The sequence below is a fragment of the Podarcis cretensis genome (genome assembly GCF_951804945.1).
Source record: "Podarcis cretensis genome assembly, chromosome: 1".
NCBI lineage: Eukaryota > Metazoa > Chordata > Lepidosauria > Squamata > Lacertidae > Podarcis > Podarcis cretensis.
Window position 1 is genome coordinate 4,571,877 of NC_137170.1, and position 27,882 is coordinate 4,599,758.

Sequence of the window (27,882 nt, forward strand, 5' to 3'; positions counted from 1 at the left end):
CTTTTCTACTCAGGAGAAGAGAAAGGAGTAACTTTTCCCATGTTGGTGGAAAGTAAGTTAGGTCTGTGGGGAGAAGCTTTTGAGTGAGGAAAATGGCTGGAGGAGGGAAGGTTTTTTAAGCAGTGAGTTTCTCCTTACTTCCCTCACTTCCTGATTGTAGCAGCTTCAGATTTAAGAGAGAGAGTTAAAACCACTGGGATATGGTAACATACCTCCAGTGCAATGTCTAGTTTTCCCCCCAAGAGAGAAAAATGGATGACTTTCCTATGGATCCAGACAAACCTGTAGAAGAAAAAGCCTTCCCCCTAAGTGTCAGTCTACTGAGTGATTCTAAATTCACTGGCTGTTGCTTTTCCACTGCAAAGCAGAGCATAGATAGAAGAACAGGGGAGTGTGATTTGCAAGCGAAGGGCAGCTGTGGTGGGGTTGGTGGCTCATTTGCTCTCCCCTGCAAATTCTCAGTATCCCTTCTTTGCAGTGAAGTGGAAGCCAAGATTCCGTGACCCGTTTTTGCTCAAATTGCAGGTCAGCCCTCTGTTCTGGAATGCTGTTGATTCTACAGTTTCACCAACTAAGAACCCCTAGGCACTATACTTTTAAAGCAGAATCACAAATTTGTGTAAGGAGAATCCATTTGCCTCTTAGAGCTACAGTTCTCAAGAGTGGGTTATTAATTCTTCTTCCAGGGGAACCCCAAGAATTGTAGCTCTCTGATGGGAATAGGGGGGCTCCTAAGCACTCTCAGACCTGTAACAAGCTGCAGCTCCCAGGACTCTTTGTTTAAAGTTGTGTGACACAATTTTAGATGTACAGTGGACGCTCGGGTTGTGAAAGTGATCTGTGCGGAAGGCACGTTCGCAACCCACAGCGGCACGTCTGCACATGCATGGATCGCGATTCGGCGCTTATGCGCAAAGCGTGATTTAGTATTTCTGCGCATGCGCGAGTGCCGAAACCCAGAAGTAACCTGTCCCAGTACTTCTGGGTTTGGCGCGGTGCGCAAACTGAAAACGCGCAACTTGAAGCATTGGAACCCAAGGTATGACTGTATTGTGCAGATGGGGGTCTAATTCTCCAAATGGTTAATAAAGGACATAGAATTGCCACCAAATGAAATGCAGTAGCAGCAAGGGCAAAGTGCTAAAGTGTTAAGGATATTGCGTGTGATTGCATTTGCTCTCATGTCTGTCTTAACTTGCCTGCTTTTGAAAGACTCGTTTTGACAAAGACTGTTCTATTTTGTTTTGTTTACCTTTTTTTTTACTCTAGAAAGTGTAGTGTACATTGATAGCATTGTGGTTTTTTTAGAAAAACAATTTGTCAAGGAGGAATGCCTCTTAATTTCCAAGTGGGAACATTTCTAAAGCAGAAATGGAATACCTGGGAGGTGGGTTTTTGTGCATAGGCATCTCATTTTGCAGCCGCAAGCTATTAAGCACTGCCTCTTTACAGGCTTCCTTGAAATAAATGCAGATTGGAATAATCAGTTGCACAGTGAATTGACTCCTGTGTGAGCTGCAGGATGGTTGTGCAGAAGCAGCTGGCTTCCTTAGAATCCCAGCAGCCTTTCTCGGTGGCGGTTGGATTCCAGTTGTCGTCGTCCTTCAGGCTCCAGTTCTATCACACACCTGTTCCAGGCTACAGGCCTTTGCCTGGGTTTTTAGTTTAGAGGAACGGCAAGTACGAGGCAACATGATAGAAGCTTATAAAAGAATGTGTGGCGTGGAGAAAAGGAATAGAGAGAAGATGTTCTCCTCTCATAACAGTAGAACTCGTGGACATTCAGAGAAGCTGTAAGTTACTGGAAGACTTAGGACAGATCAAAGAAAGGGCTTTTTCACGCAGCACATAGTCAAACTGTAGAACTCACTCGTCTAGGAGGCGGTGATGACCACCACCCTTTAAAAGAGGAGGGCACAAATTCATGGAGGAGAGGGATCTCAATTGCTACTAGCCAGGATAGCTATTCTCTGCCTCCACAGTTGGAGACAGCCTTGCTTCTGAATGCCCGTTACTGGAAACCACAGAAGGGGAGAGGGCTGCTGTGTCGGAGCCTCCTTGTGAGTTCCCATAGGCATATGACTGGTTATTGTGAGAATTGGGTGCTGAAATAAATGGGCCATTGGCCTGATCCAGCAGGCTATTCTTACGTACTTATGTGTTCTGCATAAAAACCCTCTTCGTGCTGTAATAGAGCAATTTATGTTCCAATTTAAAATTCTTATACAGTTTCGTCCTAAGGCAGGGATGGCGTGTGTGTGTGTGTGTGTTCACTAAAATCCAAAGCTCTATAAAACACAGACAAGTGCCAGACATATGTAGAATTAAATAGCAGCCTGCCTCTGAGCCCATTCTAAGCCTAGGAATTTGTTTTCAGTAACGCAACGGAACTAAGCTCAAAGCCCTTTCATAGAATCCAACCAGGTAAAACACTCGGAGGGTGTGGACCAGTGATTCTAGGGGGAGAGCCCAGGGTCTATCTAGAGAGGCTTGGAGGGCTGTATTCTGCGCCCAAGGCATGAGATTCCTCACCTCTGGTGTCTATAAGCTGAACAAATCTCTCCCACTCCCAGTTTGTATTCTCCATCTGTAAAATAAAAATAATGGCGACTTTCCTCACAGTATTGTTAGAAAAAATAGTTTACAATCCTTATATGTTATTAGATTTACAGCAGTGAATGAGAACTATGCTTCAGAGGAAACATTGTTGCAGGTGGGTGTGGGATTTTGGCTGTCCAGGTGTTGCTAAATTACAACTCCCAGCAACCCCAGCATACATGGCTAATAGCCAGGGCTGATGGGAGTTGTAGTTCAGCACAGGCTTTCCACACACCTACACTAGCGTGTTCTTCTAGTGGTAGTTAAATTCAGTTTCAGCTGTTCATTGCTTCTTAAAATCCACCCCTGCTGCTGCCTATTTACTCCACAGCTGAACAAATACTGAACTTAAGTCCTCAGCCACTGCTGCTCTCATATTCTAAATATATTTTGGGGTTCTTTTAGATCAAGCCAGAGGTGGCTTCGCAGTTTGCAGCTCTTTACAGAAACGTATATGTTACAAGGCCACCAGGTGTTGGATGTGAGAGCGGGCGTTTCTGAGCCCCTTACACAACACAGAAGGGTTGTTAGAGGTCAAACTAAGCATGGCCATATTGGTAAGGTATGGTCCCTATATCTCAAATATGTCTATAGAAATTATGTTAATATAAGATCTCCAGCCACTCAAGTTTACTTATGGAGAAACCACATCACAGATAGCTGAGACTTCGAAGACGCTTCCAGTGATTCAGTATTAGACAGTGCCCCTGCTTGACTTTTCTTTTTATATGTGATTAATATAAGCATTCAATAATCTACAGGTTTTGTTGGAATTGATCGGTGTTATTTTACTACAAATTAATAAAATATTCTGTTTTGAGAGAGAGAGAGAGAGAGAGAGAGAGAGAGAGAGAGAGAGAGAGAGAGAGAATATTTTCCCCTGCTGCTTCTGCCCTATTAAATACTTTTGGCACAAAATTGGCTCTTTGGGGGCTAATCTTGACTCAAATTCTGCTTGTTGTGAGTGTATAGTACAAGTTCCTTTAAAAAAACAATAGACTGGAGGTGCAAAATTTCCAAATGATCTGAAGCGAATCCGGACACCCCATCTTAATGATGGACATGGGAAGCCAGCTCTTCGAATTTCTACTTGCTGTTAATAAGACCCTGGATCCTCTACGGCAAACAGAATCATTTTCTTTATTTAAGGAAGGTTTAATGTTAATGTTAGTGTTGGACTAGACTATCCAAGCAAACTTTAGCGAAAGTCTAGTGAAGCTTTCAGTTCTGTTGAGTGGAAGCAAAATGAACTTAGAGAATTCCAACCCTTAAGGGTCTCAAGAGGCAAAATTTCTCACTCCCACATTGTAAAAGAAGTATCACAGTCCACCTTCTGCCTACCCCATCCTAAGATGCCTTATTGAGCTCCCTAATAGCAGGAGGTGGGTCGCTGCATAAAGGAGGCTTAAACCAGGCTTTTAAATTTAACACAGAATAATGGCAAATATTCTAAAACTCTGAAGAATGAGCCTTGCAACACATGTATAGCAAGTGGTTATAAGAAGCTCACCACAAAGAGATTGTGCAGCTTAGACTCTCGTGAACTATTTTAAGAAGAGTTGGTTTTGAGCCTGGGGAGCCACATGCTGAAATCCAGGCAGCCGTGTTTGTTTCTCAGAGTTCAGCCAAGAAAGGGGAAACTTTTTACTGCCTTCTGTGAGGGCTGCTTCAGATACTCATTTCTGAAGTGGTAAATACACAGGATAGCAGAACTCTTGAAAAACAAACTGAGTTTTCACTTTTTCACGTAAAAGCTGCACATTGCACAGAAACTCTCCGTGTGAAACGAAGATGATGAAGTCACGGCATGAGGACTTTAAAGGTAAAAGGTAAAGGTACCCCTGCCCGTACGGGCCAGTCTTGACAGACTCTGGGGTTGTGCGCCCATCTCACTCAAGAGGCCGGGGGCCAGCGCTGTCCGCAGACACTTCCGGGTCACATGGCCAGCGTGACATTGCTGCTCTGGCGAGCCAGAGCCGCACACGGAAACGCCGTTTACCTTCCCACTAGTAAGCGGTCCCAATTTATCTACTTGCACCCAAGGGTGCTTTCGAACTGCTAGGTTGGCAGGCGCTGGGACCGAGCAGCGGGAGCGCACCCCGCCGCGGGGATTCGAACCGCCGACCTTTCGATCGGCAAGCCCTAGGCGCTGAGGCTTTTACCCACAGCGCCATCCGCGTTCCTCATGCCGTGACTTCATCATCTTCGTTTCACACGGAGAGTTTCTGTGCAATGTGCAGCTTTTACGTGAAAAAGTGAAAACTCAGTTTGTTTTTCAAGAGTTCTGCTATCCTGTGTATTAACTCAGTTGGTTGTGTGTTAGGTGAAAACTAACTGCTACAAATGGCTCCCTGCACAAAGCTGTATTGACATATAAGGATTTTTATACATTTAGAAATAAGCATCTTACATCTGATATCGGAACTTCCATACTCTCCTTTCTCCCCCCCACAAAAAAACAAAAGACGCAGAGTCCTTTTCTTTGGTATTTATAAAGAGCAGCAGTCAGGCAGAATTCTTACCCAGTTGCTCAGTAAAAAAGAAGAAGAAGGAAAGGCAAAACTATTTCCACTTTCCAATGTTCTGGATAATGTTCGCAAAAGCACTGAGATAATTGCCAAGCAAGGGAAGTAATGAATGGACTACTTCATTTCCTTCCACTGTGCGTGTATAGGCAAAAGATGACGAAGCAGGAGTTTAGTATTTCCTCCCTTGTCAGATAGAAGTAATACTCCTCATCTTGGCCAAGTCTTCATTTTCCTGGAGGACTGGGTGGAAATGGACTTACCCAGCCTGACAACAGTCTGCTCTAATTTCACAGCACTGATTTTCCAACATGGGCGCTTGGTGCTAAAAACACTGTTACAGGCATGTGCTATTGATCTTTATAGATTTCTGCTGTTTTGCATTGACACTTGATGCACATTGCCATAATAAAATTACTGCTTGTAAGTTTATTTTACTGTTTCCCCTGCCATCCGGTGTACAGTTCAGACCTCTTCACATGTGTCATGTGCTCAGTTGCACCCTTGAACATCTCTGCCTGTTTTTCACCCCTGCCTGTTTTTCACCCCTGCTATTCTTATTTCTGCTTCTTTCTGCGTCTCCATCTTACCTTCTGACTTCCTTTCTTTCCTTCTCTGTAGGCTCTGATGTTCTTTACATCGGCCCAGTGAAAGGTGAGCCCCATGTGGGTAGGACTTCATCTCCTGCGACTTTTCTTTTGACTGTTTTCCAACCTCTCATCTACACGAGTCTGAAAATCCTCATGCTACAGGACGTTCTTAGTTTTTTGCTCTACTTCCAAAGCATGGAAATTCAGTTCTGGGTCGTCTTTTCCCATTGAACAATTATTTAGGATATTGATATTGTTGTGAGATGCTTTGAGTTTGACCATCTTGTTGGAAAAGTGGCTTAGTAATATTAAATCAAAATACAGTTTTGATTTTAACATTATATCAGAAGCAGAGCCCTAGAAGCATCAGCAGTATCTGCTTTATGATAATGTGAAGTAACAGATTTACAGATCATGGGGAAATGTATGAACTCCAGTGAGCATCTTGAGATGCAAGTTCTTGCTTTTTGTGATATGCTGGAAATGGGAGCCAAATTTGCCTGTCACTCAAACTCCTGTGCTCCCTGCTCCTTGCACACTTAAATTTCTTTGCGGAACTCTTCGCTTGTCTATTTGTTCTTCGTCCAGTGAAACAAAATGCTATCTTTTATTCTCATGATAACTTTGTTCCAATTCTCTTCTCTCAATTTAGGAAGCATTTATTCAAGCCCAGGCCTTTATAGCAAAACCATGACGCCAACTTACGATTCACATGATGGGAGCCCTTTGTCGCCAACTTCAGCTTGGTTTGGAGATAGTGCTTTATCAGAAGGGAATCCAGGTATACTTGCCGTCAGCCAGCCCATCACCTCCCCAGAAATCTTAGCCAAAATGTATAAACCACAGGCGCTTCTGGATAAGGCCAAGATCAACCAGGGGTAGGTTTTAAAAGCTTATTTTAGCAGCTTATATTTTGAAGAAGAAGAAGTAAACCATCATTTGAAATGAGTAAGCCAGCACTTTCTTTGTGTGTTGGCAGGTGGTTGGATTCTTCAAGGTCACTTATGGAGCAGGATGTGAAGGAGAATGAAGCCTTACTTCTTCGGTTTAAGTACTACAGCTTCTTTGATTTGAATCCTAAGGTATAATGCTATGTGTGCTGGGATATCTTCTGCAGGATTTTCAATGTCTGTGATGGAGAGACAGAAAAGGGCATGCACGACACACGTGTACTGTAAGGAGGGGAAAGGAGCCAAAATGTTCTAAACCCAGTAATACTGCACAGGCTCGATGGCTCTGCAATTCTTGCCTGCTTAGAAGCGGAATCCATACCAATAGCACGGTTGTGCTTCATGTTCTAGAGAGGAAATGCTGATTCTGCATATGGATTTAATTAAGCTAGTGGAATAATTTGGTATGTGTCTTGTGAAAATTAAATGTTTATTTTTCCAATATTCAGGCTAGCAATGAATTTTGACCCTTTGGGGGTATAAATGAAGTGAGAGAAGGCAAGGCGGGGGAAAACAGAGAGTGATTTTGAATTAGACAAAAACTTGTGGCTTTGGGAAGACTAGGAAAGGTATTATCTGCAGGGCTCCCTCCTTATGGCAGTGGTGTCCAAACTTTTTTCAAAGAGGGCCAGATTTGATGAAGCGAAGGGCTGACCAAAGTTGTTGCCGTTTTTTTTAGGATTGAAGTTGTTGAGCCTTTTTAAAAGGATTTTACCCCAGGAAATAAACTGCCACAGGGGCCGGATTAAACCGACTGGCGGGCCGGGTTAGGCCCCCAAAACGGACTTTGGACATGTCTGCCTTATGGGGTTGGAAATTGGAACAGTCATAATCTGATGGGCAACCCAGCCCAAACTTTTGCAGAACTGTTAGGTAATGAATGACTGTTTGGTGACACTACTTCATCCTACTTATATCTATAAGCACCACTAATTAAGCTGTGTTGATAGAACAAAAACAAAAGGCTTAATTGCAAATGAGGCTGGAAAATGTGTAGGACTGGGCAAACAGTCTGAGCAGATTTAGGATAGCTGGTTTCTTTGTGATGTCTTTCCTTTATAGCAGTGAGGGTGACTAATGGCTGGATATATACTAGCTCCCTAGTGGGCTGGAAGTTTTCATCTGCCATATGCAAGCTCTGGTACAGTGGTGCCTCGCAAGACGAAAAGAATCCGTTCCGCGAGTCTCTTCGTCTAGCAGTTTTTTCGTCTTGCGAAGCAAGCCCATTGACGGCTTAGCGGATTAGCGCTATTAGCGGCTTTTAGCGGCTTATCGGCTTAGCGGATAAGCAGATAAGCGGCTTAGAAAAAGGGGGGGGGGAACCCGCAGGAACTCGCAAGACATTTTCATCTTGCGAAGCAAGCCCATAGGGAAATTCGTTTTGCGAAGCACCTCCAAAATGGAAAACTCTTTCGTCTAGCGAGTTTTCTGTCTTGCGAGGCATTCGTCTTGCGGGGCACCACTGTATTTCAGACTGACGCAGCAAATAGAAACGAAGGCATTCAAAAGCCTTAATGATTTGACAGGATTTTATTACTTGACTACAAAAAGCTATGTGCTATAATCCCTTAAGCAGAGTCCTGTACAAATGATATGGTCATGTTCCCATAGTACGATGCGATCAGAATCAACCAACTCTATGAGCAGTCGAAATGGGCTATTCTTTTGGAAGAAATAGAGTGCACAGAGGAGGAAATGATGATGTTTGCAGCATTGCAGGTGAGTGGAGATGCTGTAGGTGCAAATCTCTGAACTTTTTATTTTTGCCATCTTAAAGATACCTTTCTCTAGAAAGTATTAGTGCCTCTGACATGCTGACTGAGCTTTGCGTCTTGCCCTATATTTTTTCAGTGGCTAGAATGTTTTTTTCTGACAGATCTTGGCTTCTTCCCCATTTTTTAGGGCTTACTTGAACCTTTTTAGGTGATTTCAAAATAATTTTCCTCCTTGTTATGTCTCAAGCAAAGGAATTTGGATTCTTTTTCGCAAACATGTTTGTATCCATCTTTCCTTTTTTTGTTGGCTTTTAAGCAAATAACAAGTACATTAGGTTACTGAACCACAGGGTTCTGGCACTGAGCCTCTCAAACAGCTGGTGATAATCCCTGGGTTTCCCAAAAATACATTCTACCCTCCTTCTCTAGAATAGGACACAATTTGCCATTTTTGGCACACACAGTACAGCACATATAAACAGATTTAATGCCAACTCAAGTCCCCTTCACACTTTATTCCCTTGAAGGGGGCACCACATAATTATTATTTCAAGTGGGGGCATTCTCCTGTATCTGTCCTTTTTACTGATATGCTGCCTGGCTCTTTCAAAGATATGTTTCCAGAGTGGTTTAACAATCCATCTCTTTCCCCAGGAAACTCTGGAAACTGTAGATCTGTGTGGGAAATAGACCACAGCTATTGTGCAGGAAAAAACCTAAGGTTGTAAGGCCTAACATTTATGTTTGAGACCTTCAAGTAACTTGTTAAGAGATACCTATAATACTGATAGAGCTATAGTTCCCAGACATCCCTGGGATTACTAAAGCACACTGAGATTTTTATCTCTGTGAGGGGGTCTCCTAACAATTCTCAGCTCCCTTAACAAACTACATTCTTCAGAATTCTTGGGGGGGGGCATTACTTTTTGTAGTGGTTTGATACTTGGATCATATTTGTACTGCAGACGAGATCCTGGGCATGTCCATTAGCTTCAGGGAGTTTACTCTGAGTAGGACTAGTGTTAAATACCTCTGTAATTTGGTAGTTGGAATTAGCATCACGGTAAAGAGATGCACCACATTTGCCATCTTCTGGAAGTAGAATTGGTCTTATAAGTGACACACACTTAAAAGATCACCAAGCTCTGAACAGGTCACAAAGGTTTTGGAACCTTTTGGTCTTGCCAATATAAATTGGAGAGCTTCAAGTGGAGAAGAAGTTTAGCACCACCCAGTAAGCTCCACACTCTTAATATATTACACAGTAGCTTCACAGGAAAATGTCAGGCATGAATGTTACCTTGCAGAAAAAGCTACTCCTCCCCACCCGCCCTGGGAGTTCTTTTGAGGATTTGGTTACGGCAATCTTCTCTTAGCCAAAGTGCGGTTTCATTTACAGTAGTCTTTATTTGGCTCTTTACTCCTTTCTTGCAGTACCACATCAATAAGCTGTCCATCATGTCATCTGAAAATCACTTGAACAACAGTGACAAAGAGGTTGATGAAGTTGACGCTGCCCTTTCTGATCTGGAGATTACTCTGGAAGGTGGGAAGACATCCACAATTCTGGTAAGGGCAGGAAGTGGGAGCTTCAATCTTGACATTTCTGCCAAAGCATTGGGGCTGGCAATCTGGAAGAAAACATGCAGTCGAGTGGATAGACCTAAATGAACATTTTGAGAGCAGCTCAATCTGTAAATGAGAAACAGACTTCTCACAGTGAAGAAACAGGCTAAAGACTATGCAGTTTTATAACTGTAATTCAGAGATGGGAACCTGTGTTCCTCCAAATATTGCTGCACCATCCCTGACATCTGGAGGGCCACAGGCTCCATACCCCTGCTGTAATGTCACTGATCGTCTACAGTGGATGGGCTGACTCAACAGAGAGCAGGCCAGCAGCTCCCTCTAGCACAGTGTTTCCCAACCTTGGGCCTCCAGCTGTTTTTGAACTACAATTCCCATCATCCCTGACACCTGGTCTTGCTAGCTAGGGATGATGGGAGTTGTAGTCCAAAAACAGCTGGAGGCCCAAGGTTGGGAAACACTGCGTCTAGCAAACTGTCAGAATGGAACAGAATGGAAGCGAGACCCCCCTGGATCCCCTTGCAAGAGTCTCCATTGAAGCAGTCATCTCCTGCTTCCTTCCTCGTTCTCTTGCAGACCTGTTGTTGTGATGCAATAAGCCAGAAATGCATTCCATGCGAAATTTTCTCCGGCACAAGTGTTGTTGCAATGGGTGGGAGCTCTGAACCAGTCGTGCTTTTGCACAACTCCATTCGTTTCAGCGAAACTTGCGCAGGAGACTTTTGCACTTAGGAATTATGTTGCTCACAGTAAACACTGCAGATCAGAAACTTGATGCAAGAGCATGAGTCTCTTTTGGGTTCATTTATACAGCCCAGCGTCATTAAAGAGTGCTTATTCTGAGAGACCCGGCACTGCCAAGGAATTCCAAGCACATAGTTCTGCCAAGCACATCCCTTGTGCACCAACTTGGATTGTTCTGGAACTGCAGATTTCACCCTCCAGAGATAAGCATCCTGCTCTCACATATAATTTTTTACATGATTGCTTATGCTGGGCTGCAACACAAGTCTTTGAAGTTGTCTATCTTTCAACTTGGTTCAGTCTCTCAGCCTTTTAAAATGTGTAAATAAATCGAAGGAAGGATATCAAGATTACTGTGTAAAACAGGGGAATCTGCAGAAGTTTTAATGGAAGTTACCCATTTAGCCCCGCTGCCTGTGGTGTAAGGATTTCGTCCTCTTTAGATTATGGAGCATACCTGTTAAATTTTCCTATCCTAGCACAGGGGTTCTTTCCTTTTCCCCATTTTTTTCCAGCATGCAACTTAAATGCCAACTGAGCAGTGTTAAGTGGGACTCACTCTTGTCTTGGGAATTGGACCAGACGGATCAGTGCAAAGAGCTGGGGTCTCTTAGAGAGGCCCAGGCAAGGAGAAACAAGCAAAGTGCAGTGGAAATCAAGCCGTTACCTATCAACTTGCAGCAGAGTTACCAAAAGAAAAATAACAGAGAGGTGCAGAGACATAATACCTAAATAATGTGGGGTATGGGGAGCTCACCATATAGTGTTCCTCTCGTTGAGTAATCTGAGGCACAAAAACTGGATGATGTGGCATGATGATGAAGAGAAGAAGAGTTTGGATTTGATATCCCGCCTTTCACTCCCTTTAAGGAGTCTCAAAGCGGCTAACATTCTCCTTTCCCTTCCTCCCCCACAACAAACACTCTGTGAGGTGAGTGGGGCTGAGAGACTTCAGAGAAGTGTGACTAGCCCAAGGTCACCCAGCAGCTGCATGTGGAGGAGTGGAGACACGAACCCGGTTCCCCAGATTAGGAGTCTACCGCTCTGAACCACTACACCACACTGGCTCTCAAGTATTTTATGATTCACTTACTCTAGAATCCTAGAGCCCTCCCACCTCCTTCCCAAAGCAGGGCAAGCACTTACCAGGCTTTGAGAAGGCGGGCACCCCTTCAACTTGGCACATAGTGGGGGGAGGGACTAGCTGTGCTGCCCTAAATCAGGCACTGAATCATTCACCCAGTTCATCGGTTCACTGCTGAGTTTCAATAGTTTGTTCTTTATCGGAGGATACAATTTAAATGCAGGCACATGCTTTCCTGAAGACTCATTCGAAATGATCCCTGCTCTTTCTGTTGCTGTAAAGTTATTGCCTCCACTGGGAAGACTCATCTCAGACACTGAGAACTCTTCCTACAGAAGCATGTGCATATTTGGACAGATGGGGAAAGGAAATTAGCTGTTGGCTAAGCAAAGCTCTGCATGCAACTCTGGAATGCCTTTGTCTTGAAATGCAAGAGCCATTGGAATCTGTGTCCATCCAGTTCTGCAAGTTTGAGTAATAATAATAATAATAATAATAATAATAATAATAATAATTTATTATTTGTACCCTGCCTATCTGGCTGGGTTTCCCCAGCCACTCTGGGCGGCTTCCAACAAAGATGAAAAATACACTAAAATGTCACATATTAAAAACTTCCCTGAACAGGGCTGCCTTCAGATGTCTTCTGAATGTCAGGTAGTTGTTTATTGCTTTGACATCTGATGGGAGGGCGATCCACAGGGCGGGCGCTACTACCGAGAAGGCCCTCTGCCTGGTTCCCTGTAACTTGGCCTCTTGCAGTGAGGGAACCGCCAGAAGACCCTTGGAGCTGGACCTCAGTGTCCGGGCAGAACGATGGGGGAGGAGACGCTCCTTCAGATATACTGGACCGAGGCCGTTTAGGGCTTTAAAGGTCAGCACCAACACTTTGAATTGTGCTCGGAAACGTACTGGGAGCCAATGTAGGTCTTTCAAGACCGGTGTTATATGGTCTCAGCGGTCGCTCCCAGTCACCAGTCTAGCTGCCGCATTCTGGATTAGTTGTCGTTTCTGGGTCACCTTCAAAGGTAGCCCCACGTAGAGCGCATTGCAGTAGTCCAAGCGGGAGATAACCAGAGCATGCACCACTCTGGCGAGACAGTCTGCAGGCAGATAGGGTCTCAGCCTACGTACCAGATGGAGCTGGTCAACAGCTGCCCTGGATACAGATTTGACCTCCATGGACAGCTGTGAGTCCAAAATGACTCCCAGGCTGCGCACCTGGTCCTTCAGGGGCACAGTTACCCAATCAGGACCAGGGAATCCTCCACACCTGCCCGCCTCCTGTCCCCCCAAAACAGTACTTCTGTCTTGTCAGGATTCAACCTCAATCTGTTAGCCGCCATCCATCCTCCAACCGCCTCCAGACACTCACGCAGGACCTTCACCGCCTTCACTGGTTCTGATTTAAAAGAGAGGTAGAGCTGGGTATCATCCGCATACTGATGAACACCCAGCCCAAACCTCCTGATGATCTCTCCCAGCGGCTGCATGTAAATGTTGAAAAGCATGGGGGAGAGGACAGAACCCTGAGGCACCCCACAAGTGAGAGCCCAGGGGTCTGAACACTCATCCCCCACCACCACTTTCTGAACACGGCCCAGGAGGAAGGAGTGGAACCACTGTATGACAGTGCCCCCAGCTCCCAGCCCCTCAAGACGGTCCAGAAGGATGTTATGGTCGATGGTATCAAACACCGCTGAGAGATCCAGCAGAACTAGGAAACAGCTCTCACCTTTGTCCCTAGCCCGCTGGAGATCATCAACCAGTGCGACCAAAGCAGTTTCAGTCCCGTGATGAGGCCTGAATCCCGACTGGAAGGGATCCAAATGGTCCACTTCTTCCAGGCGTGCCTGGAGTTGTTCAGCAACCACTCACTCAATCATCTTGCCCAAGAATGGAAGATTTGAGACTGGGCGATAGTTGGCCATCGTGGCTGCATCTAAAGATGGTTTTTTAAGAAGCGGTTTAATAACCGCCTCTTTCAGCGGGTCTGGGAAGGCTCCCTCACAGAGGGAAGCATTCACCACCCCACGAAGCCCATCGCCCAGCCCTTTCCGGCTAGCTTTTATAAGCCAGGATGGGCAAGGATCCAGGAGACAGGTGGTTGGCTTTACTGGAATGCCCATTCCAGTAAAGGCAGGATTCTATTGGCCTGAGCTTCTGATTCCTCAGCAGCTGAAAGAGAAGGAGCTGCGTATGGTGCCCAAGGGCAGAGGGGTGGATTGGAAGTCATTTATAGCTTTGGAGGCACAACTGCCATTCTCTGTTGCAAAGCAAGGTTCACTCTCTTACAGACAGTCATCAGCTGTGGGGAGCTGACCGCAGTCTGGAATGGTCTACGTTTTTTTGGTAGATTCCCACATGAGTCCTTCTCAGGCATTAATGCCTGAAGAGGAAATATCAGTGTGTTGGGGGCATGGAGTGGAACATGCTGGCCCCACCCCCAAGGTTCGCATCCCTGCCCACCTATCCCAGACGTTTCCATGCTGAGTTCTGAAGGGGCTCCCAGTTGAGCAGAGACTTCTACAGCTGCAGGCAGAAGGCCCACTTCAAACCCTCCTTGCTCCAATAAAGAAGGACTGGGACTAAATTAGTAGGGCTGGGTCACGTGGGACCGCCACATGCAACCCTGGACCTTCTACACACAATGAGATTTTCCCCTTGGGCACATCACCTAATCAGGCCATGATCTTGTTTTAAAAGGCAAGAGAGAATATTTTAACATGGACTCGGTATGTATAAATAAAATTATTCTGAGCCTATGCAGTTCCCCCAGGTCATGTCGCCAGCATGACTAAGCCACTTCTGGCGAAACCAGAGCAGCGCACGGAAACGCCGTTTACCTTCCCGCTGGAGTGGTACCGATTTATCTACTTGCACGTTCTTTTGAACTGCTAGATTGGCAGGAGCTAGGACCAAACAGGAGCTCACCCCGTTGCGGGGATTTGAACCGCCGACCTTCTGATCGGCAAGCCCTAGGCTCAGTGGTATGAATATAATACTGTACTGCACTGGAAAGTTAAATAGGAGCCTGTATTTCTTGTTTGAAAGCATCTGAAAAAAACCAGACCATTTAGCCTCTCCAAAGATCTGAAACAACACAGTTTTCTAGCTGGCCATCCATAGCCAGAAAGTCCTTGAAGTTTTGTTGCTATAATTGTTATTTCAATTGAATCAGGTTTTTTCTTGTTCTTCCTCCTCAAGCAAGGATGCTGCCTTTTTGAAGCAACCCTGCAAGCATTTTAATAAGCTGAATCGCTGTCCCCAAAGCATTTCCCCTCCCAGTACTGATTCTTGTTTCTGGCACATGAAACACACAATGGCTGATGTCTTGTTTTCAGGGTGACATCACTTCGATCCCGGAGCTTGCCGACTTCATTAAAGTCTTCAAGTAAGTATTGGCTGGAAATCCTGGGAGTGCAGCAAAGATCAGCGAACCTTAATGATAAAAATGGCAATGCTTCTTTCCTAGAATCTCTAGGGGCTCCCTCAGCTTGGCTTTGAAACCTGAAGCAGCTTCTACAACATATACTTAGGAAGTAGATTTTTTTTTTTTTAATGTTACAGATGGCTTAAACATCATATGCACTCAGCCCCTGGATTTATTTTCACTGCCAGGCCAGGGCTTGACAACTAAGAGTATCTTTGAGTATGTTTATTATCCACCTATGTGCTCATGAAGTCCAAGACAGGTACTGGAATAATATTTCAAGCTATGCAGTAATAACCGCAGCTAATCTCTGCACGCTGATCAGGTTCACATACTGTACTTGTGTACTTCACTTTGGGAAATTAAGTGATTTGAAGTGTATGAAAACATCAGTTGTGGTGATTGATTTGGTACCTGCAATCCATCCCTCCATGCTAAATGAATAACGCCAGAATTGTATATACGTCTGTGCGTGAAGTGACCCATTGTTCGAATTTATGGGTTGAATCCAGTGCTGGTCCTACTCAGAGTAGACCCATTTGAATTAATGGCCCTCCATGAGTCATTTCCATTCATTTCAGTGGGTCTGCTCTAAATTGGGAATAGCACTGGATGCAGCCAATGGCTTCCATATTGGAGGATAAGAACTGCAGAAGGGTTTGAGACCCAGCATCTTACGTTTTAGATATTAAAACTGGTTCAGGTCCTTTACTACTCCTTAGATCAGTAGCTGGTGCTGAAATGTTTTCTGTGATAGAGTTCACCCTGGCAGCCATCCCAGCTGTCCTAAAATTAGGGACTGTTGCGTAGCTTGAAATATCACTCCAGTACCTTCCTTGGACTTCATGAGCACATAGATGGATAATAAACAAGCTTGATTCCGGCCAGTTTGCTCTATTTAAGCTGCCAGAAAACACCAGCTTTAGGCTAGCTGCGCTATTCTTTAGTCAGATTATTTTGATTTTTAAATAAGGCTTTTTATTTGGAGGGGAGAGGAAGAGTATTATCTTGGATCAGGGCATGTGGAAACTGGAAACAGTTGTGTCTGGACTTTGACTAATGTCTTGGCAGCCTTAGTCGTCTATTGCAAGCTAATACCCACCATACTCTGGACATGACAGGAATCCAGGAATTGGTTGTATGTGTAATATAGCGAGGTATGTAGAGGAAGTGGAGAACGGTTGTTTGCAAGGCAGCACATTAAAACGTGGGCTGCTTTCTGGGCTATCAGTGTGTTATAGGCAGCTGCTTCTCCATCCCCACCCCAATTCTTTTCATATTGTGGGGTGGGGAGACGCTAAACTGCCTTTCCCTTTTGTTTCCTGGGCATTTCCTTTTGTTGTAAACACCATCAGGCAACCTGAGACGTATCAGAGAGCTGCAGTTTTAAAGTGGAAGCCAGCGTGGTGCTGACAGAATGTTGGATTTAGATGACGAAGGGAACCTGGCTTCAAACGGCCCCTTCTCTGTGAAACTTGCTGGGTGATGTGGCAAGTTGTATGCCGTCTGCCAGACTTAGCCCTCAGGGTTGTTGCAAGGATATAACAGGCTAAACACTTTTGAGTACAATGCCCTAGAAAAAGAGTGCGCTTAAAATCTGGCTTATTGTTTTTGCTTTTTTTAAGTGAGCAGCAGGATTCAGGAGAAAAAATATCAGTCTGGGCCCACTGTGGATTTCTCAAAAGACCAGGAAGTGTGTTTTTGGGGCATGTGAAATGGGTAATCCTTCTTGCAAATGGCCAAAAGGCCAGCATGGGGGTGAAGTAGGACCTTGTTTGGTGCTAAAACGAAAAGCTGCACTGTAGAGCAGGAACTGGAGGCAAATGCCTATGCCTCTGTTGAATCACAAGCGCAATAAGAATAAACAGCAGCAACAGCAGCAGCTGGCAAACATCCTGCCTTCCAAGAAACCTATCCACGTTGATTTATTACTCAAGCAGTTTCTGCACAACTGCAGCAGGGTTCTAGAATCTGCTGCTACTTTGCCTAGAGTGCTCTGGTTTGTGAGGGGCCTAGTCATTGCCAGCCCATGCAGATTACAAAAAAAACCACAGCTGAGTTGCACCACATATTACAGGGTAGGATTCATCAACCGGGTGCTCCTCTGCTCTTTCTGGACTACAACTCCCATTTGCCCCAGCCAGCATGGCTGTTGGGATTTGCAGTCCAAAATAGCTGAGGGGTATCCGGTTGATGGAGCCTGGAAAATGCAGTTCAACACCTGACTATAGCTATGCGTTGCAGGGGAAGTTCAGCAACTGCAGATATAGAGGTATTTGCTTGCTTGCTTGCCCAGTCACTCTGGGCAGCTGCCAACAAAAAATAGTAAAAACACAACACAGCATCACACACTATGACTTAGAATTGCAGAGACTTAGAATTGTAGCGTTGGAGGCGACCCCAAGGGTCATCTCGTCGTCTTCTGTGTGAAGCAGTACCTTCACACATTCACACGGAGGCTTATGCTGATGAGTTCCCCTCCAAAAAATAAAATAAAGATGGTGGGTAGAAAAGAATATCAAGTCAATGGGGCAGCTGCATGGTTGACCATTCATATCGAAGCCCCAGTTTGCATGGGATGGGTTATCTGTATGTAAGCAGGCAAGCTCATACCATTCCTCTGTCCCATAATTCAGCATTGGTTCCTGATGAAAATATGAGCCAAGGCAATGTGTCCCTTTTGTATACAATAAGCCTGCAACTTAGCCAGGGGTTCCATTCTGGGGATTGCGCCGAAAACCAAAATAGCTCATACTCAAAACGTATTGGGTTCAGTGGTGGGTGGCCAAAGTTGTTGTTTTTCTTGAGACCCTCCTCCATTTTTTGTTCTTGTTTTTTGCTGTGTGCATAAAGCTGAATAAAGCACATAAAGTGAAATACACGTAGGCTACGGGCTTTCTGTAATCTTCACAGGAATGGTGGGAACCATCATACACGGTTAGGCGGAGGTTATCATTCTGCCACCATTTCAGATTTAGTTTCTGGAGATTGCTCTTGGACTTGAGTTGCATGTGATACATGCTGGGTGCAAACATGGTTTTTCCTCATATTCATATTAATTGCTAACAGGCCAAAGAAGCTGACGCTGAAGGGTTACAAGCAGTACTGGTGCACCTTCAAAGACACATCTATTTCCTGTTACAAGAGCAAAGAAGAATCCAATGGGACTCCGGCTCACCAGATGAATTTGAGAGGTAAGAAAAGGCAAGCAGGGTTTTTCTAAAACAGTTTTTCGATTGGGTTTTTTTCAGAGAATTGAGGAATATAGTCAAGCAAAACAGAAAACACCATAATAAAACAAAGCAATACTTTCTGTGTGTACATTTATAGCGGGGGGGGGGGGGCATGGAGATGGGGGGATGTGGCTGGCAGTCAGGGAATACATGCAATTTTGGTATAGCTCTTCCCATTTCACCTCTAGTGCTGCATTCGTGGTTCACTGGTTTGTTTTTAAATTCTGCAGCACTTAAATAAAAGTGGTCAAGGTGTCTTTGCTTGCTACCTAGATGGGCAGAAGAACCCTGGTCCACGCAAGGGCATAAACATTCCTTTTCGCTTGTCATGCAATATCATCCCACTGGGAGATCGTTCAGCAGCTACTTCACCCCTCTGTCAGTCATGTCGTACTGTTTTGTTGGAGGCAGGGAAGAGGCCGTCCTGAAGGCTGTCAGAATTGATGAAGGCTACGTTGGCCATGGGACGCAGGTGGCGCTGTGGGTTAAAGCCTCAGCGCCTAGGGCTTGCCGATCGAAAGGTCGGCGGTTCGAATCCCTGCGGCGGGGTGCGCTCCCGCTGCTCGGTCCCAGCGCCTGCCAACCTAGCAGTTCGAAAGCACCTCCGGGTGCAAGTAGATAAATAGGGACCGCTTACCAGCGGGAAGGTAAACGGCGTTTCTGTGTGCGACTCTGGCTCGCCAGAGCAGCGATGTCACGCTGGCCACGTGACCCGGAAGTGTCTCCGGACAGCGCTGGCCCCTGGCCTCTTAAGTGAGATGGGCGCACAACCCCAGAGTCTGTCAAGACTGGCCCGTACGGGCAGGGGTACCTTTACCTTTACCTTTACCTTACGTTGGCCATTGTGCCACATTAATAACTTTTAGAGGGTTTAGTTGGCTCATGGAGTAGAATAGCATGGCTGTGTCCCCATTTCCCAAGCAGATGGTGCTACTGCGTTATCTGCCATAAACAAACCCTTGTATGTGTGGCTGTGACAAGCAGAGTCCCTACAGAATGTTCTGCTGCTGGTCTGAAAGCAAGACTTCATTCTGCATAAGTAAATTAGAGAGAGAGAGACTTTAGCTGTTCTTATTTCTATCTCTGTCAGGAAAAGGGGGGATAATAATCATAATCGTAATGCAATATGTATGCGCCCAAATTTAACTACGCAAAGGGTAAAGCAAATTGCAATGAGGAGCTTTTAGAAGACATGAAAAAAAAAACCTTTTGAGAAACAAAATCAGTGCTACTTTGTCTAATCAAAACTATGCTATTTTATTATCTAATAGCATTTCCTGGTTTTAAGCATTCCCCCCCATCCCTTTTAGTATGCAGAGACATTTATTCAGATACCATTTGCAAGGAATTTCTGCTGCATCTGACATTCCTAAGGCTACCAGCTCTGCTTGTATTCAGCAGTAAAGTATTCCAGCTTGGAGGGTTGTGAAACAGGCATGGCTGACATCCTTTAAAAAAAAAAAAAAAAAGCCTTTGAGGCAGAAACGGGGAGAGGCTGCCAAATGACCTCAGACTATAGCTACGAGGATGTGTTCTGGGGAAGGGAAGCCTGGAATACCTTTTTGGGAGCTTTTGAACAAAGCTGCTGCTGCTGCTGACTGAATTTTAAAAGAATTCTTTAGGAGGAGCTGAAAAAGGACTAAAATTGCATTCACTGCTTCCAAGAAAAGTGATTCCTTTTAAGAATCACACTGCTTCCCTCTCTAGAGGAGGGTTGTGTTAAAAGCTGCAGCCCTGAAGATGGTGCCCACATTCATCAAGATCCACCTGCACATTGGGGTATTCTCACCATTTCAGTAGTGTACACCCCTCCCCAAGCACTGATTAAAATGGTGTTTTAGGTTCTCAGATTTGAACGTTCGCAATAGCAGAGAAAATTGCACATAAAATCCAGGGTAGGCAAGAAAAACTACAAGCATTTTACGCCACCTGGCAGAACTTTATTCCATATGCATCCAGCAAAGACTTAAGAAAAGGACACAACAACAGCAGCTGTGGACATTTGGCAACTTTAATATATGCAGCTGGAACTTTTTGTGGTTTGAAGAAGTCGTGGTGTACCTTGTGTGTGTGTGTGTGTGTGTGTGTGTATATATATATATATATATATATATATATATATATATATATATTGCATTGGTCCTTTTGCTGTATTTCTCCCCTTCCCTTTCCTGTGTTTTTGTACTGTATTCTTTTTCTTTTGGATAAATGAAATTAAAAATAAGCAAACCTCACTTTTGAGATGAAAAGGTGGGGGTAGGATATCCATGTCAGAGACTGGAGTGTCCAAGCAGGTTGTGGCGCTCATCTCTCTTTACTGGCTGAGGGAGCCGGCGTTTGTCCGCAGACAGTTTTTCCGGGTCATGTGGCCAGCATGACTAAGCTGCTTCTGGCGAAACCAGAGCAGCGCAGGGAAACGCCATTTACCTTCCTGCTGGAGCGGTACCTATCTACTTGCACTTTTTGGTGTACTTTCGAACTGCTAGGTTGGCAGGAGCAGAGACCAAGCAACAGGAGCTCACCCCGTTGCAGGGATTTGAACCGCCGACCTTCTGACCACAGCGCCACCTGCGTCCCATATTATTATGAATAGTAGGCCATTATTATTTTGCTCTGTGCTTTCTATCCTGCCTCAGTTTCATTCACAGCTGCCTCTGTGTCCAAATGGGAATCCAGGAACGAGTCATTCCAACCCTTTCCGTGATCCTTATCTGCTAATACTGAACCCAAAACCAGACTACTTCCTGCATCGTGTAGTATAACACATCTTATCTACCCCCACATCCTTATGCAGAGTATAAAACCTTGCTCTTTTTTATTGTAGGGTGTGAGGTGACTCCTGATGTCAACATCTCTGGCCAGAAGTTCAACATCAAACTTCTGATCCCCGTGGCTGAAGGCATGAATGAAATTTGGCTCCGTTGTGATAACGTAAGTTTGCATCGTGGGGATTTGTCACAGGGCAGATACTGCACGTGCTTATTTGTGAAGAGTCAGTAGGTGGTGAGTGTTGCAGGGCTCTCCTGGGAACCACAAAATTCTGGGACTGGCTGGCCCTGCATATGGAGCCTTATGGACAAGGAGGTTTGGAGGCAGTGTTACCAAGGGTACTGTAGCACCCAGTTTATTTTATGTGCGGGTTGCTTGCAGGTGCATTTGTTTCTTTGAACCAACTGAAAATAGGCAGCTGAAACACCAAAACAGCAGTGCCCTTGAGAATCAGTCAGTATCCAAGGCCCATCTGAACAGAGTGATTTTGTCTGTAGGCCTTTGAGGGAAGGGGTTAAGCAGGCCTCCTCAAGAGAGGGAGTTCCAGAACCTAGACACCACCAACAATGAGGCCCTGTCCTCAGTGGCAGGCCACAAGATCAGAGCCTCCCACAGAAGTTTTTAACAGGTGGGAAGAATCATGATAGCCTGGGTCCAAGCCCTGTAAGGTGTTTAAGGTGACAAATCATCACTGTGTGGCTGCCAGCAAAAACCTGAGGACATTTCTCAGTGCTGACCCCATCCCTGGCAGCAAGAGCCAGTGAGGTGCAACAGTGGCAAAAGCAATTTTTTCTCAATTTAACAGAAGAAGTAACTAAAGGTGGCTTATTTTCAGCTGCACATTTAGTGGAACTCTTTGGTCCATATCCCGTAGTAGTTTGCAAATCCATAAACAAGCTACCAATTTTATATATGTGTCTCTCCCACCCACAACCCACAATATGAAGGTGAAAATACAGGGTTGCAAAGATGCACAGATGCGGTATTCGGATTCAGCACTCACTGGGATTGAAACTTAATTCCAGCACAACTTTACAAAACAGAATGCCACAATATTTGTGCAAGATGAGCCCTTTTGTCTCCTTTCTTATGGTTGGTTATCCTGCAAATGCATTTGGTGTTAAGTTTGGCTTACCGTGTATATACCAAGAATTTCAGATCTGGAATTGTCAGAACCAGAGTGAAATGAAGCAAAGGCTAATGGGCGCCTCCTTTTCCTTTCAAACTGTAGGAGAAGCAGTATGCACACTGGATGGCAGCTTGCCGGCTAGCCTCCAAGGGCAAAACCATGGCTGACAGTTCATACAACTTGGAAGTTCAGAACATCTTGTCTTTTCTGAAAATGCAGCATCTGAACCCAGACCCACAGATAATTGCTGAGCAGGTCACCACCGACATCAACCCTGAATGTCTGGTTTCCCCTCGATACCTGAAGAAGTATAAAAACAAGCAGGTACTTAACTTTGGAGTCTTATTTTGCTGGAGCCTTTGTCCAGAAAACAAGGTGGGTGGATTTCCAAATACGCCCAAAGGATCGTTTCCTCCACTTTGGACCCGCTTCCTTATGCTGGCCAGCTCAATATTGGACATAAGATTGTAAGGTCACTGGGGGCAAGACTCTCTCCTTCGCTGTGTTATTTTGAAGCCAAGCATTGTGTGCACTGATGACACTGAAAAATCTAGGTGGTTTAAAAAAAAGAAATGGTTTTAAAAGATGGTGTTTCCTATCTGCTGTTTCCTTAATGCACCTTTGAAGATGGAGTGGGGAGTCTGCTCTGTGTTCATAATTACAATACTGGTGATCATTCCAGATTCATTAACATGGTGTACAGAGGTGTGTGATCTGTTTGTCAACTTCCCTGTGCTTTGGAGAGTGGTCGTGCCTGTTTCCACTAGTGGGAATTGTTCAGTTGCTTGAGAAGTGGTGGGTGGTGAGCATGTAACGTCACACGTTCAGTTCAGGCTGTTTGCCTCTGCTGTGTTTTTCTCTTGTTCCTTCCACTCTGCCCACTCCAGACCAGAATTTAAGAAATTTCTCTCCACCTGTAGTGTCTGTCCTACCAGTTTCAGGTAGGTAGCTGTGTTGGTCTGACGCAGTCAAAATAAAATAAATAAATTGTCCAGTAGCACCTTAAAGGTAAAGGGTAAAGGTACCCCTGCCCGTACGGGCCAGTCTTGACAGACTCTGGGGTTGTGCGCCCATCTCACTTAAGAGGCCAGGGGCCAGCGCTGTCCGGAGACACTTCCGGGTCACGTGGCCAGCGTGACATCGCTGCTCTGGCGAGCCAGAGCCGCACACGGAAACGCCGTTTACCTTCCCGCTGGTAAGCGGTCCCTATTTATCTACTTGCACCCGGAGGTGCTTTCGAACTGCTAGGTTGGCAGGCGCTGGGACCGAGCAGCGGGAGCGCACCCCGCCGCAGGGATTCGAACCGCCGACCTTTCGATCGGCAAGTCCTAGGCGCTGAGGCTTTAACCCACAGCGCCACCTGCGTCCCCTAGCACCTTAGAGACCAACTAACTTTGTTCTAGGTATAGAAGTGTGCATGCACATGAAATCTTATACCCAGAACAAACTTAGTTGGTCTCTAAGGTGCTACTGGACAATTTTTTTGTCCTACCAGTGGAAAAAGTAGTATTTTTTGCATTTCCCTTTAGGGAGGCTATTTGAACACTCCCCTCCCCCTGCCCCAGAAAGAGCAGTCCACCCTTCCTCTTTCTACTCCCACTCCCTCATGACTTTTTACAGAGTACCTCTTAATTATTTTATAGCTTTTTTATTGGTTTTCTACAAAATATGAAAAGAACATTAAGTTTGCCCCATTTCCACCCCTTCCCCAAGAACAGAAGATTTAGTGTGCCTGATTTTGCCATAAACCTATGTGCGTAGTCGGTGGGCGCCAGTTCATTCAAATGTTTTATATTATAAAGGGGCGCTGTATTTCAGGGGAATCATCAGATGAGTTGTTGTTCAAGGCATGAACTCTTCCCGTCCATTTTTCAGATAAGGCCATACATTCTGTCCCCTTCCTGTGATATGCAGTAGGTGTTCAAGTCCTCTCCAGTTCTGTGCTAGGAGTAGCCGTGCTGCCACCAGGAAAAGAAAGTGATGAGCTCCTTATAACGTAAATTGAGCTGATCTTCCTTAAATATTGTTAGTAAACCCAGACTTGGATTATATTGTGCATTCTAATTTGTATGGAATTTTCCTACCAACTGCCTTGCATCTTCTCCAACACAATGGTGAAGATGTTTTGTCTATGTAACTGATTCTTAAAGCAGTTAATTGCCATCTATAAATTTACTTAAAAGCTACCTCTTAATATTTGATGGCTTTAAAAACAATTCGGATGTTTCATTAATGCTGCTTAATTGTGGCTTTGATCTGGGATTAATCATTTAAATCTGCAAAGCAAACAATCTTAATTTGTTTTGTTCAGGCTGTTGTTAAAAAGTGACCAAACTTGGGAATTTGCTGAATGAAGGATTTGGTTATCTTGAGCAGCTCTACCTGGAAATTTTATTCAGCCAGCACAGCACAGTAAAACAAAACAAAAAATAATTTTTTGCCAATATATTTCCACTTAAACAAGTTTGACCCCATGGATGTTGATAGAATCAAGTGATCTGAAGTGGAAATAAGTAGTTCATAACTGACATAGTCAGGTCTAGAATGAAAGCTATGGCTGGCAGAATAAATCAGCACTAGGATTTGGTTTAGCTCAGTTTACAAAGTCGCCTTCTGAACATGCTTGGGCTGCCTTACAAACACTGTTTTTCAAAGCCTTGGAAAAGATTTCAACTTTGGTGGGGGAAAACACAGGAATTGAATGAATTCAACAAAATGTTTTTGTTGAATTCGTATATTCAATTCCTGTGTTTTCCCCACCAAAGCCAAACTGGCTTTGGAGTGTTTAGTAGCATTATAAGTTGTGTCCTGCGACAACTGAAACAAGCACCAAAACATGTGACTCGGTGCTGCTGCAGTCATGTGTAAGTTTTGGTGTAACTCCTTGATTGGCACTTGCGACTATTAATGTTTGTGTGCCACCACACAATTGCTCTTTGGCGTCCTAGCAAAACAGGGGGCATTGAGCAGTGTATCCATTTACTCATTTCTTTAGACCATTTCCATACCACTTAATACCTCTGTAAGAAAATTAAAAACATGCTGTGGTCCTAGTACATCTTCCGTGGTGGGTTTTTTTCCCCATTTCAACTTTAAATGCTTGACATTCCTACCACTGGAAAGGAACACTTCCAAGAAGTGTGTTGTGCTTTTGGAGCTCTCAGCTATGCATGATTCAGAACGGGGTGTACAGGGCAGCATTCCTTTCCCCAACCTGCTGCCCTCCAGATGTTTTCAACTACAACTCCCATCAATCCCAGCTAGCACAGTTGGGAACTGTAGTACAAAACATCTGGAAGACACCAGGTTGGAGGTGGTTAGGATTAAGGTAACAGAAAGCATGGGGGGGGGTTGCAGACCGCCTGTTTATTACCTGGGCAGTGCAGCAGAAGTTTTTATAATGTTCACTTGGAGGATTGTTTTGAAATTTAATTACAGAGGAAAGTTCCTTACTTTTCTTGAATTGCAGGGGCAGCCTCTGTGTGCCAAAGAGGGGAGATACCATCCAGAAAAACTGGGGGTGGGCAGATGCCTTCCTTTGGCACAGTGCTGACGACCTGTATAACTTTCGTTTATTCTCTGAAAGAGCCATTATACCCAGCATGGCGAGAGCGCATGTAATGAAATTATGATTTATTTGTTTTTAAAAAATGATCTTTGAAGCATGCAAGAGGGCACAGACCAGGGTGGGGGGCGGGGGGAGAAACAACTCTTGCATTGATGTAGCTTGTGCATTAAGAAGTGATGTTGTGGGGGGCGGGATAAAGTGTACCCATTCTGACCATCAAAGGTTCCCTTGATGTGGAAATGGATTGAGTGGAGAAGCAGGAGGGGCTTCGGTTAAGGAAAGCTGGCTTGAGGTGTGGACTTGTATTTTGTTAGCATTGCCTTCCCTGGATAGCTTAGATCTGGGAGGCTGCACAGGGATGTCGTGTGATGTGTTGGTGGTGGAACGAAGGAAATGCTGCCCTCATGGAACTTGTAGAATGCAGGGAGTAAGTGGAGAGCAGGGAGGGCTGCTGCTTCTGAAGTAGCAATCTGTTGATCTATGAATCTACAGCAGCCGTGGACTCGTCACATGCCGGGTCTCTTTCCACTGCTCTGGGCAGGACTGGTTTCCACTACAGAGCTCCACGCTTTACAGTGCGAAGTTCAGCTGCCACACTTGAAATAGACAGCAAGCTCTAGGAATCAAATCTTAACAGTTAAGGAATGTAGGAATCTGCCTTATATTGATTCAGACCATTGATCCATCTCACACAGTAGTGCTGTCTGCACTGACTGGCAGCAGCTCTCCAGCATTTTGGGCAGGAAATCTGCCCCGCCCTGAGATGCTGGGGCCAAGGCTCTGCTACTGAACTGTGTGTCTTCTAAAATTGCACTGTCCGCTCTGACTGGCAACAGTTCTCCACACAGAGGACTTTCCCTACCTGCCTGACTCTACCTGAGATTGCATCTCAACTGGAGATGCTGCCAGGTGTTGGGCCTCGGAAAGGGAGCCTTTTTCCCACGAGCCCTTCTGCAAAATGGAGGTAAAGGGACCCCTGACTATTAGGTCCAGTCGTGGCCGACGCTGGGGTTGCGGCGCTCATCTTGCTTTATTGGCCGAGGGAGCCTGTGTACAGCTTCCGGGTCATGTGGCCAGCATGACTAAGCAACTTCTGGTGAACCAGAGCAGCGCACGGAAATGCCATTTACCTTCCCGCCACAGCGGTACCTATTTATCTACTTGCACTTTGACGTGCTTTCCAACTGCTAGGTTGGCAGGAGCAGGGACCGAGCAACGGGAGCTCACCCCGTTACGGGGATTCAAACCACCGACCTTCTGATCAGCAAGCCCTAGGCTCTGTGGATTAATCCACAGCGCCACCTGTGTCCCTCAAAATGGAGGTAGTTCTTGGCAAAAAGACATCTGGTGAAAAGAGCCAACGGGGGTGCAGAGTTTTCCCCATATTTAGTTGAAATAGGATCTCTTCCTCTTACCTATAGAAGTTGTTGTTGCCATTCAGAATTCATATTGTGTGCCAGCTCATTGCTTCTGAGTCCTCAGTCAGGTGCATTCCTCTGCCCTGGCCAACCACAGCAGAATATACAGACAGACTTGGTTGGGGGAAATGGAAGGGCTCCTTTTTGTGTGTGATGTTAGATCTGTGGTGGTTCAGTCAAACATTCAAATCATTCCATGATGCTGCAGCAACCCAGTGGTTAGTACAGTGGTACCTCAGGTTACATACACTTCAGGTTACATACGCTTCAGGTTACAGACTCCGCTAACCCAGAAATATTACCTCGGGGTAAGAACTTTGCTTCAGGATGAGAACAAAAATCGTGCTCCGGTGGCACGGCGACAGCAGGAAGCCCCATTAGCTAAAGTGGTACTTCAGGTTAAGAACAGTTGCAGGTTAAGAACGGACCTCCGGAACGAATTAAGTATGTAACCAGAGGTACCACTGTACTTGATATGCTGGTGGCACTTCACTGCTTGAGTACTTCTAGGTTTCTTGGTAGTCTTTGCAAGCAATTTT

The 27,882-nt window shown here is 45.2% G+C and overlaps 1 protein-coding gene and 1 long non-coding RNA gene across 5 annotated transcripts in view; one reads left to right on the plus strand and one right to left on the minus strand.

Moving 5' to 3' along the window:
• The window catches only part of FERMT2 (FERM domain containing kindlin 2), a 90,822-nt gene that overhangs the window by 55,690 nt on the left and 7,250 nt on the right, over positions 1-27,882 (plus strand). For 2 of the 4 annotated variants that reach the window (XM_079993814.1, XM_079993815.1), the window contains exons 5-13: positions 5,745-5,777; positions 6,366-6,591; positions 6,693-6,795; positions 8,275-8,382; positions 9,813-9,947; positions 15,138-15,187; positions 18,296-18,420; positions 21,284-21,390; positions 22,460-22,681. In XM_079993814.1, the coding sequence (XP_079849940.1) occupies positions 5,745-5,777; positions 6,366-6,591; positions 6,693-6,795; positions 8,275-8,382; positions 9,813-9,947; positions 15,138-15,187; positions 18,296-18,420; positions 21,284-21,390; positions 22,460-22,681 (1,109 nt within the window). The remainder of the gene's footprint in view (positions 1-5,744; positions 5,778-6,365; positions 6,592-6,692; positions 6,796-8,274; positions 8,383-9,812; positions 9,948-15,137; positions 15,188-18,295; positions 18,421-21,283; positions 21,391-22,459; positions 22,682-27,882) is intronic. The other 2 variants (XM_079993816.1, XM_079993817.1) reach the window with 1 other exon arrangement.
• Positions 23,834-25,233, minus strand: LOC307208999. The gene is made up of 2 exons (XR_013835286.1): positions 25,118-25,233; positions 23,834-25,013 (listed from the first exon to the last, which is right to left on the minus strand). It is a non-coding gene; the product is annotated as an uncharacterized lncRNA (long non-coding RNA).